This window comes from Neolamprologus multifasciatus, chromosome 10, assembly GCF_963576455.1.
Source record: "Neolamprologus multifasciatus chromosome 10, fNeoMul1.2, whole genome shotgun sequence".
Lineage (NCBI taxonomy): Eukaryota > Metazoa > Chordata > Actinopteri > Cichliformes > Cichlidae > Neolamprologus > Neolamprologus multifasciatus.
In genome coordinates this window covers 22,062,205-22,074,954 of record NC_140448.1, presented here as the reverse complement: position 1 = coordinate 22,074,954, position 12,750 = coordinate 22,062,205, and the positions used below count along the sequence as shown (strand labels likewise).

Below are 12,750 nucleotides of genomic sequence, written 5' to 3'. Positions count from 1 at the left end.
CTTCCTCCCACCCAATCTTCCAACACCTCCCTGTGACTGACAGCTTCCATCAGTCTGCGTCTAATGCTTCTTCAGCACATACAAAAAAAGAAGTGCATTGCTAAATTCTTGCCCTCACACATATAAACTATTACACTTAAACAAGCAATAAGAAATACTACTTCAATAATTTAGCAAATGATAAATGACTTTTTTTGCATTTTTTTATCAGCAGGTTTTCCTACTTGTGTGCTTGCGTCTTCAGGGAATCAGCAATTTTTCTGATTCAGGTCACCTTGACTGAAGACCAAATAATTGACATGCTGACATGTTGCCTTCAAGCATTCAGCGATGGCTGCAGTGTTAAAAGTAAATTAAGGATTTCACACACAAATTTCGCAGATACACGAGGGTACTGTTTGTACCTGACGTTCAAGAAGGCCTCATTACAGTAATCGTGATATTCGAGTCTGGAGCTGGGCTTTTCTTTGGTCGTGCCAATCTTCTAAAATGCAGCCTGTTTCTAAGCAGACTGTAGTTCTGCAGAATACAATGTGTCTGGTTTGCGGAACCTTTTATATAAGGATTCTTAGACGAATAGTCCTCTTTTTTGCCTTTTTATGTGTGTGTTTGTGGGAGGACATCGTGGCTTCTGAGAACAAAGATGCACATGAATGAGAAATGATGAATGATGCCTTTTTCTGCATAGAAATCTAGTGCATTAGTAAGATTACATAATGCAAAAGAGGGACTCCCTAAAGCAAATGAAGCTTTTACTTCACAATGTCTCAGACTTTTGCTAATGTACTTTCTTTCTGCCTTTGACTGTTATACAACTATTTTTTTTATAATTGGCATGTTATATCATGAAGGTATTGGTTCCAGAATTTAGAGGTCAATTAGAGGTCAAAATTTATATCAAGGTATTAAATTTGTAATAACATTTTATTGATGCAGGCAACTTACAGGTTTAAGTGTAAGTAAATGAAGGGCATTTTCATTTCTTCTTTCCTATGAGCTTCTGTCACTGTTGACACAGTTCGTAATTGAAACGAGGTGCCAGCAGGAGAAACAACAATATTATAATAATAAATAATAATAAATATTAATAATAAATATTATCTATGCCTGGGATGTTACATTTTAGGTTGAGCTTTTTAACCAGCTGCCTGAAGCCTTGTTTTTCCACCACGTAACTACAGCAGTATTTTCCACCTACTGTTTGCCCTTTCTGTCATATGGAGTATAACTAGTGCTAGTGTCTCCTCCTTCGTAGGCTGACTGTACTCATTAGTGTGTGTTCTTGCCTCAAGTGGTGAAACAAGTTTGTTGTTTGCACCTGTAGCTGGAACAATTTTCTTGCATATTTTGCAGCATAATGTGGTTTGCTGGAGGTTATTGAAGTAGCTCCCTTCTTAGCAACTAAACTGCCATCAGAGGCCGCTCTGGCTCTCAGACATGCCTGGGCTCGTCTCATTGTTGTGCGAATTAGCATTGCTATAGCAATGATACAGCGATATGACATTTTTATTAAATTTGTAAAAAATGATACCAGTAGTATTGCGGGGATATTGGATCAGCCCTTGATGTCATTATGGAGACTTCTGAAGTACTAAAGTAAGTCCACAACAGTCAAAATTACTGCGTGACTGACTTTCTCTGCTTGAGGCTAGTGTTGCTCACAAAGAAAATGAGTGCACAACCAGTGCTCAACATTTCCAATACACTAAGCAACAAACAAGCTGTTTGAAAAAAGTTCTTCCTCTGTGTTATACCCTCATCAACAAACACATCGAATGCTAAATCCACAGTTAAACAGGCAGCAAACCTAAAAGCTGAAACTTGCAGCCTCTCTGTGTCTCTCACAGCATGACTGTACAGTATCCCTTCCCTTTTAGTCAAAGGATTGTAATGCCAACGAGTGGTTGACACCACAATGTACGACTTTCATGCCCAACTGGCTGCTTTACTGTTTGTGGTGCAATCAAAACCAATACTTTTTACATTTTAAATGCATAACATGGCATAAATAGCTTTGTTTTCACTCCTGTCTCTCAAATGCATTGCTGTTTGGCTGCCCAGTTTCCAGACATTTTGAGGCAATGCCCAGTCGCAAGTGCAGTGGCAGCAAGAGGAGCAAAAAGGAAGTATAGCAGGTGGTGAGGGAGTGAAATAGGAGAGGTGAGAGAAGACACGTAAGAGGTGACTGAAAAGAGGAAGAGGAAAGGACAGCCAGGAGGCAGCTTTCTGCATCTAACTGGCTCAGTGCAGTTCATACGCTTGCAGGTAATCTCTCCCTCTCTCTGACCTTGAGCACTTACCTCAGGACAATCATAACTTATGCCAACTCAACATGAAAGAGAGAGAGAGGGAGGGAGAGAAAGAGAGTGGTCATAGCGCTGACCCAAGCACATCTCTAGAGGATATCACCCCCACCCTGAGGGGCTTACACTGCCAACAGCATTAACTTCCAATTTTTTTTTTCATCCAACACAGCATGCAATCAAGCAAGAAAGCAAGCACTGGTATTGTTTGTCTGATGAGTCCGTACACTGCACAGACTGCACTGCACTCTGCCTTGTGTCTTCTTTTCTTTTTCTGTGTTTTCATGTGTCCATCTATCCTCTCCTCCTCTCCTTTTTTGAAAAAATGTGCTTAAATGACTTGTTATTCATTCTCACCAAAGTAGGTTTTATTTCCATTATATAGGTAATTAAAAATTAAGCATTCATTTTGCCAAACTAGTAATCAATTATATAAAAGTGACACAATGGATAAAGAGTAGAAAACAAAATACCTGATACCTCACAAGTGTTCAGAAGGACATACCTTAAAATCAAAAAAATATGTAAGAGGAAATGATAATAATAATCATCATCACTATCATTGTAACAGAACTGAACAAACAACTATGTTTTAATCTTTAAAAAACAGACTGTGAGTGTTGTTGCGGTTTTTCTTCATCTTTGGAAAGACATCTTTCTGCCTCTCAGCTTGACAGAAGACCAGGGTGGCTTCCTTTCAAACGTTGCAGTGTGGGAGTGCTTATCAAGAATTAATGACGCCTTTCAGAAGAAAACTTAACAAGCTATACTTATCAGGCATCTTCAGTATGATTCTTGGTGCTCAATAAACTCTAGCTTTCAAATTATGATGAATGGCTGGTTAAAGGTACCCGATGAGTCATCCTAGATTAGCATTCCCAGTTTGAATGAGCTTGTACAGTTGTCGAATAAAAGATTTTCTCAAACCGAGATGCGGTGAGGCAAGTGGGAAGCTGCCAAGAGAGGAGATACATTTGCTGTTCTTCAGTGGTCAACAGCTTTCTGGATGAATCTGCAGGTTCACTCCAAAGACTGTGTAAAAAGGGTTTGTTTTTGTTGTTTTGTTTAATTGATGACGCTCTTTCATTGGGTCTGCGCATTTACTGATTTGATAGGATCCAGTCACCATATAAAATAAATGAGTAAGAAAGAATGCATTACTAAACCAACGACGGGGCATTTATAGCTGATGGCAATAACCAGTGTGAAACACAAGCCTTTGAGATCCGCTACTGAAGTGGAAAGCATTCATAATTTCACAGCAGCCTTTTGTGTACATATTTAATGAATTCAGCAGTATTCTGCTAAAGTCACTTAGTGCTAAATTCAATACACTCTGAGCTAGAATAAAAAAAAAAACAACACACATTTCTGTCAGAGTCCCCAAAATCTCTGACAGAAATGACCCTGGGAAGATTGCTCATTCATTCATTCATTCATGAATCTATCAGACACACGTACAGAATGAAAGAAAGATCAAACCAAACATCTAAATACAGTTGTTTACAAAAGTTTATATCCACTAATCATGGGCATGAATGTCATGGTAATTTGGGGTTTTTAATGATGCCTTTGAAATGTTCTTCTACCAGGGTGGAATGATTGTACAGCATGCATCTTTACCGACTTTAAGCAGGACAAATTGGATGCACGAGTTTGAAATCATTTCTGTTATTCACATTGGATCAAAAGTATGTATACAGGCTCAAAATATATACACGCACCTCCACTCTTATTTGGTTAAATCGCCTTGAGAATGTTGCATCCTGACTAGATGTTTTGGTAGCCTTCAACAAGTGTCTGGCAGAACTCTGCCTGGATATTTGACCACTATTCTTTCAGAATTAGTAGAGTTCATTTAAACTGCTCAGGTTCCTGGCATGGACTCAACTTTAAGTATAATTCCCAAATTTTCAACAGGGTTCAGGTCGGAGCTTTGGAAAAAGTCTGTAAGCTTAATGTAAGAATGCTTTATCCACTTGTGTATTTGAGATCATTGTCCTGTTGAAACACGCATCTGCACTCATTTGAAAAAGGCTCCAGTTAAAATACCTTCCCAACTTGATTAAATATAAAATATAGATAGATCTTCACTGAGTTCCTTGGACATTGTCATTGTTCTGTGCATTGGTCAATCCAATGAGTGCTATCAAACAAATCCTTTTTATGTTAGCAAAGAGCAACTACCAGTTGTAATCGGCCCTGACAAGTTAAAAGACACTGCAGAACCTTAAGCATCACGTACTAAAAGATTTAAACAAAGTGTATCGATGTGACTTAGAGAAAATCCAAAATGAATTTAAACTTGTGCGCCCAATTCTTATTGTTCAAAGTCATTAAGGATGTATGTTGATGCATGCTAATTACAATGACATTGCCCATAATGAGTGCATGCAAACTTCTGACCACAACTGCACTTATTACAGCATGATGACTTACCAAAAGTTGACCAGGAAAGGATGTTCAAGGTTCTGCATGATCTGGAGTTCTTTGAGGACGTTCCTCACTTCGTTCCGCTCCACGCATTTTAACTTGTTCATGTACTTCATGGCATACATCTTCTTGGTATCTTTCTTCTGCACAATGCAGACCTTAAGTGACAAGATCACATGTGACAACATAGCGTAAGGTAAATTCCTCATTGCTATGACACATTGTGTCCCGATTGATTATTAATTCATTATTTGTGATATGAATCAAAAAGCAGCATTCTGTTTTAAAAATACTCATACTAACAAATTTACATTATGACTTATGTTTCCATCATTCATCCATACTTATCTAAAAACTTTTTTTTTCCACCGACAAAGGAAGAGGTGGACCATTTGAAACACTCCTGCAATAACCAGAAACACAGTCTACCGAAAAAGGTTGGATGGAAAGTTCAGGAGGAAAAGGTTTGTCTTTAAGCCAGTGATTAAGAATTTAATCCCCTCTTAAGATGTTTAACTTTTCACACCAGCATATTTAGCATTTTAGAGATGGGAAACATCAGGTTAACACTCATTAGAATTGCTAGTGTGTGTCAGTGGGGAATGCAGTCAGTTTTCTCAAATAAATAGCATTAATTATATGATCCAGCAAAAAGAAACAGCGGAATATAACCCATTACGATGTGAAAAGCTGCTGTTGTGTATCAAATGCATACAGACGGTTCAAACAGGGAAACACATGCATTTTTATTAACATGTAGAGTTGTAATAACACTACACTTTTTTGTAGTCATGTTTGTCTGAGCTACAAGCGTCAATAAACCAGTGATTGCTGCTAAGAGAGCGATCTGCGGACCAGCTGGCACAGTTAATCAGCCAAACCCTGATCACATCACTCCTCCCATTGAACAGCTTGCCATCTACTGTGATTAGACTGCTTATCTGTCACTGGACACAGTGTCGATATTGTGTGGGTCTCTGTTGTGTGTATGCATGTGCATGGGAGTGCCTGCATCTCTATATGTGCTTACATGTACTGTAGGTGCTGATGTGAATTACTATGCTGCACTTGGCTTAACATGGTGCTGCTGTTAAAACTTTTACCACGTCTCGGGGTGTGGTTTTATTTACGACAACATGCTGTGCTCTGTGCTTAGAGGAAATTAAATCATGCAGAACTCAAACAAGTGGTTGATTTGCTGAAAGAAAAATGGGGGCCATACTGAGAATTCATTATTGGTTTTATTATCAGTTTGTAAGCAAAACATCAAATTTTCCTCATTTCAGCCTCTACATTGTGCAGATTCTATCAGATAATCTGACGGTAAACTGGATGGACTATTGGTCAAAAAACATCCATCTACTTTGGCTTTAGGGAATTAAAATGGCCAATAATTTCACAGTGAATAATGTAGAAAATTAGCAAATTAATAAGCCATGACACTAATCAGTGGCTGCAGCTCTAGGATTACATGGAACTTAGGAACAACCTGAGAGGTTTGCCTGCATGCTGTCACAACAAACACAGACTTGGTTTTATATGTAATAACTATTTTTTTTAAAATTTTGTGACTGATTTCTTACATTTCAATAATTCAACCATAAAATTGATAGTTTTATAGTTCCATTATATATTTGTTGTTGCAGTTTTCTCTCAAATTATTCGCTGGGCGACATCTTAAGCAACACCAGTCTTCTGGAAGTGTATTGTCAAGTTGAGTCAAGTCAAGTCAAGTGGCTTTATTGTCATTTCAACCATGTGCAGTGGTACAGTACACAGTGAAGCGAGACGTTCCTCCAAGACCATGGTGGTGCATATAACAGACAATCAACACAGGACAACATAAAGTGCAAGTGTGCAAAAATTGCAAGAAAACAAAACAAAGACAGATAGTGCAACACCAGAACAAGGTGTGTGTGTGTGTGTGTGTGTGTGTGTGTGTGTGTGTGTGTGTGTGTGTGTGTTTTACTGTTGTTTCCAGCTAATCTGGGTTTATGTTTCATCTAATTTCTTATGAAAAGAAACGTACCTTTCCGAAGCTCCCTTTTCCTATTGCCCTTAAGATCTGGAAATGGTCGAAATTAACTGTTGGCGTAAGCAAGGAGAAAAAAAAACAACAGTTTCTTAGAATCAACACAAAACTAAAACAGAAATTCAGACCTAAAATATTATGTATGTAACTGTAACAAGATGGTGTTATAGATTTGTTTTTTTGATGTGTTGTTTTTACTCATTCACCATCAAAATGAATCCTTGGCATGACATTGTATCCTCAGTTACAGAGCTGTGTTCTTGAAAGTCATTAGATCACAACCTGTAAGGTTTATACCCTAAATTTACAGTATTGACAATTACCAAAATAACTTTTTTTATTTTTCTGTAAAGGTTAAGCCACAAGTATGTGAACACTCTTAAATTAAAATGTTATTTTTAATACTAAAATATATTTGTAGTTATCCAGAATTTTCCAAATTCGCTGTTTTATAAAACAAAAAATTGTCAAAGCATGTTTTTGGCAGATTTCTAAAGCATTTCTGTTTTGTTGTTTTCTTCATAGGTGGGCTAGTAAACGTGATAAGAACTGTGCTTGAGAAAGCTTCATGAGGACTAAAAGTGAACTACTTGCAAATAACTTAGGGGCAGATACAAACCTTTAGGAAGTGAAATTACAAGTGTGCATCCTTTAAAACTAGGTCACTGATGTATTATAAATGCAGAAACCTGCATGTGTCACACCAGTTACAGTAGGTTCACTGTGAGGTTTGCTTTAAGCTCATTTTAGAACAATGCACCAGTCATGCTGAAACAGATGGAGGTCTCCCGGGCAACCAGAAGTCGCAGGTTTCTAATGTGACAGAGAAATGAAATAACCTTCAGCCACAAAGATGTCTGATATGATGTCTGTTCCTAAACACCCATTTCAGACAACCTAAGCATTTCAGTAGCTCTGCTTCTTTGCTGCCAGCTTTTGCGCCCTTCCCTCGGTCCCTGTGTCTCACCCACACACAAAGACAGACGCAACCTGAACCGCAGCTTAACTCCATATCTCAGTCTCCATTTATCAGCAACATTTATCGCCAATTGGAACCGGATGGGGGTGTTTGTTTCTTGCTGTCATGACAACCAGGACAGAAGGTTTTCCCTCTCCGCTGTTTCCCCGAGGATGGAACAGCTGCTGCCCACTCTTTCCACTCATCTGTCTGCGCGCAAGCGTGGTCACACACTCACACACAGACAGAGGGAAGAGGCACGCGCACGTGAATTATCGGCTGCATTCACAATCATTATCAAAAACACGACATATAGCGCTGACCTAAAACATTACCTGCCTCTTTTGCAGCAGTGTACCGTGCGCGCACACACTCACTCAGCCTGCAGTCACTAGATGTATTGGATGTGACAGTTAATGTTATGCTCTGTTAGTCACGTATATCTGGCACATCCTCGTCTCACACTATCGGCACTGGAGTGTTTACACAACCTATTCCATATGAGGTCTGCTTTGTGATGCACATGCATGCTTGTAGCAGCCAATATACTGATGCACTTGCATGAACTCAGCATATAGAGCCACACTTTTAGTAAACATAGTCATTTTTTTCTGCTGAGCTTATGTTTTTTGTTTAGTTTTTTTTTATTTAGAAAGACAGCTGTGATTGTGGTTGGAAGCAAACAAACTACAGAGAGAGCAAGAGATTGAGCGAGAGAGACAAAGGCAGACACAGAAAGAGAGGCTGTGAGAGCAAGGGGGAGACTCATAATTTACTAGCAGTGCTTTGAATGGTTTAATGTGATGGACACATGAGTAACAGAGCATGTAATGATTCAAGTCTGCATATGAGTGGAATTGGCAAATTGACAGTGTTTCCATGACTTAAACTAGCTGAGGAAGTCATGTGACTGACTCTGGCACTCATCTGCTAGTCAATTTGAATCTGACTGACATGTGCTTATCAGTTTCGATTGAAATAATCACGCTTGGTCAGTTTGAGCCTCGCACAGTCTCTCACATTCTCAGCATGACTGCTACGTACTCTTTCTTACTCGGTCCGAGTGTGCCCAGGCTGGGAACATTTCAAATATCATCCTTTTCTAGAACAGTTGCTCTGACAACTGAAACAGAATCAGCTGGTCAGTCTGCTCTAATCTCACTAAAGTACGGGAAGGTGTAAACAGGACTCATCAATATACTAGAGTCTCCGGATTGCACAAGGAAGCACGTGCACGTGTCATAAGGGACACATGAAGTACACCCATCGTTCCCCAGGGGAGATAAACGTGTCTTGACAGAGTTCACCTTCATGCACACACCTCTGTGTAAATCACCTAATATGGGTTGAGTGTAAGCTAGAAAATGTGCACTGACGCCAGCACAGAAAACAGATTATTCCACAAATAAATTGATTACAGGGTCGGATTTATCAATAAGCAAAAAATACATTTAAAAAATGTTTGTGTTTAGTTTATGTCTATTTTTTTCTACGTTTTCTTACTATTGCTTTAAATGCATTTGCAGTTGAGTGTTGAAAAAGAAAGGGGATGCACATAAAAATGGCACAAACTGAAATATATCTATATTTGCATAGCTGCATATTTCGATTAAGCGCGCAATCTCACATTCATTTGTGTCAGTTACTAATCTCCATAAATCTCTGCATGTGAGTATAAATAACCTGTAGATAAGTGGAAGGTTTCTGGTTTCCGTTTGCAGTCTGGGCTGCACTGACCAATCATGTTTGACCAGGCTTTAGCTGCATGAACTGAGAGCAAACAACAGATTGCATCTATTTAAGTGCACTTTTGAAACCATCAGCTGTTATCTAGCAACTATTTAGTTTTTTAATAGGTTTTTAAATGTAAATTAGCTGCATGTGCAAACAGTGGCAACAGACACGACAGGAAGCCTTGGGCCTGATATTTGTTGGCAGTGTTAGAAGCTCCAAACTACTGTTAGCTCCCTTAAGGCTAACAACAGAATAAACGAGAAATCATTTATCTCTTTATATACAGGTGTAATGTATAGAGAATCAACACATTATTATTTTTTATCTGACACACAATGATAGTCTAAGATTTTGAAATATGACCATTTATAAATGTTCACTTTACAAACAAACTGGTTTGCGACTGGTATCACCTCACAGCGACCTTTGACGCTTCTGAAGCATGAAGCGACACTTCAATTTGCATCTTTATTGCTACTCAAAGCAGTGAGCACATTATTAACATGCGGACTACCGACAATTGTCAAAAGAAAAGATTAGAAGTGGAGATTCTTGGCAGGTTAGGAGGTCAAATAATATTGGAAGTCGTGCTTGCACTACCTTTAAGCCATGCAAAAGAACAAAAAAACAAAAAAACAACTTGTACCATTGTATGTGGAGCAGTCGCTCACTTTTCTGTCTCTTTCTCCAATAATCTTTCCTCACCTTCTTTAATATCCCCCTTGTTCCCCTAATTACACTGGGTTTCAGGTATCTTGGGTAATCTAGACAGTATAGAGCAATGAGGGGATACAACAGTAAAGTGTTGGCCAGAAGGGCCGATGGCGCGATATGGCAGCCTCGCTTCTGTCAGTCTGCCCCAGGGCAGCTGTGGCTACAACTGTAGCTTGCCTCCACCAGTGTGTGAATGTGAGAGTGAATGGGTGGATGACTGGACGTGTAAAGCGCTTTGGGGTCCCTAGGCGGGACTAGTAAAAGCGCTATACAAATACAGGCCATTTTACCATTTACCATAAAGTAAGGGACACCTATCGCTTCTTGTCGCTCACGGGACTTTCATCAGTGACGGGATGACTTTTTTTTCGAGGATGCAGGGCTATTAAAAAAAATCAAAACAATGTTTCTCAACAATGTGTTTTATATTCACCCTCTTTCAGTGAAATCACCCACGCTTTATTTGTGAGAAAGAGAAGTGTCAAAGAAGGTACACTATGGCATTAACTCGAGAGTTCAGAGGAGCTCCGATATGAATGACATTTCCAGAATAGCACACGAGATGACTAAGCATCAGGGTTAACCATGAATAATTACTTGATCTTTGATAAAGGTTGCCTCGATTGAAAAAGAGAAAACAACAGATTTCATTAGAGAGTGTGGGCCAGAGTGAAAAACCGGACTCTGGTTGGTCGCATAATAGCTATGTTTCTAAAATTCTAATGATAATTAGGAGAGTAGAGTAGCATCTTGCCCTGGCTTAAACCTTTGGCTAAATGCAGCCTTAGTCTGCAACTTTATAAAAAGACACAAATGTATCACATCACCTGATATACTGGATATAGAGAAGAATGTAAGAAAACCTGGAAAAACCACTCCACTTCTGACTAAATTACTGACTCATGTAACACAGACTTTTTTGAAGGCCTTGGGGTTCAGCCAGAGTGGAATTAATTTCCGAGACTGACTCAGATCAATAACATCACAGACTATTATCTACTCAGGACACAAAGAAAAAGGAAATTTATTCAAACCAGGAGCTTCCCGAGTTAAAGTACTAGTCCTATCAAAGGCTCCCTTGACTGCAATCAGCCTGAAAAAGAAAAACAATTCTTAACCATGCAAGACTTGGGTGATCAATAATGATAGATGTAAAGAATAAAGAATTAAAGAAAAAAACAGATGAGTTTTGATGAATGTCTTTGGCATTCAGTAAACAGCTTTTGTTTTTCTCTCCTGTACGCCTAACTATAAGAATATTTGCAAAAAAAATATATACACTGTTGTGGTCATATTAAAGCTAAACAGTTGTATATCAAGAGGTATTCCTCTTTTTCCTTACTGATGAGGAGTGGCGGCAGACCTAATCAGCATATTACACTTCTATGCATTAACTGTAAGTGCTCTTAATCTTGGAAAGAGGATGGAAACATCTTTGCACATCAAAAAAAAGCTGAAGAAAAGACGGGTTAGGGCAATCACTCAGTGGTGGTGAATCCTGCTCCCATCCTCTGCTGTCTTTGGTTTCGTTTAGATGTTAATCTCAAAGTAAAGACACTAAAAGTAGAAAAGAAGTGAAACAAGAACTATTTTAAAGGTTTAATACTCACCCTCATCTGTGTCTTCCGTGACTGGAGCCTTGCTGGACTGTCCAAGCCCCATGGTTGCTTCTCTTGTGGATTTTTCCTGTTGTGCTCAACTCAACTCAGCACCGAACAGCTCTCCCTCTGAGACTCACTCATAGCCTGGTCAACAACTGGCCCCAAACACACACACACATACACACAGACAGCCTCACGTGCTTGATTGCGTTTTGCTGACTTGAATAGGTCCCGTCTTCCTCTTAACTGCCCACCTCGACACAACCACACATCACTGGATCCATACACGCGCCCACAGATACTGAAGGACTTGGGAAAACACTGAAGGCACTGAAGTGCTGACACGCACACATAAACACACACAAATACACACACACACAGGCAGCACAACTACAGCGTACGTTCCCTGTCTTTCTTCGCTGCTGTTCAGGCGACTGCAGGCAGACGGGCAGCTCGTCCAAGCCAGGAGGCGGGTGGGTGATGTGCCTCTGCCTCTGACCCTCTGATGACTGAGAGTCTAACCTGTGCAGGAAGGCAGGCAAACATGACACCACCATCGGAGTGAGAGAAGGCGGGACAGAGAGGAAGGGGGGGGGGAGAAGCAGCAGACTTTAAAGATACCAATAAACAAACTTTAATAGCAGCAGTACATAAACAACTCACTGAGGCTTGGTTAGGAAATTTACTTAGTTAGTGAAAGAGGTAAAAAAAAATAACTGCTATTTGCATTTCTTACATATCCAGATCTCTTTTCCACTTCCTACCCCTTCATTCCTTCCTCCTTTACTTTTCCCATCATTTATCAATAATTGAATTTATATATTTTAATCATAAGCACATCCCACAGAACAGTGCAAGTGTGATGAAGGGTAAGGTTTTTTCCATTAAGAGCAAAAAAGCTGCAGGCTTGATTTAGGGTGGTGTTATGTGCTGTGAATGGAATCCATTCAGATGCCTTTTTAGGACAGGGGATTT

At 39.4% G+C, this 12,750-nt stretch overlaps 1 protein-coding gene across 1 annotated transcript in view; it reads right to left on the bottom strand.

Moving 5' to 3' along the window:
• stk32a (serine/threonine kinase 32A) overlaps window positions 1-12,750 on the bottom strand; it is a 73,192-nt gene that overhangs the window by 59,675 nt on the left and 767 nt on the right. Inside the window, exons 2-4 of the mRNA XM_085173950.1 lie at window positions 11,785-12,297; window positions 6,766-6,821; window positions 4,743-4,894 (exon numbers count right to left, since the gene is read on the bottom strand). Of these exons, the coding sequence (XP_085030076.1) occupies window positions 4,743-4,894; window positions 6,766-6,821; window positions 11,785-11,836 (260 nt within the window). The 5' untranslated portion in view covers window positions 11,837-12,297. The remainder of the gene's footprint in view (window positions 1-4,742; window positions 4,895-6,765; window positions 6,822-11,784; window positions 12,298-12,750) is intronic.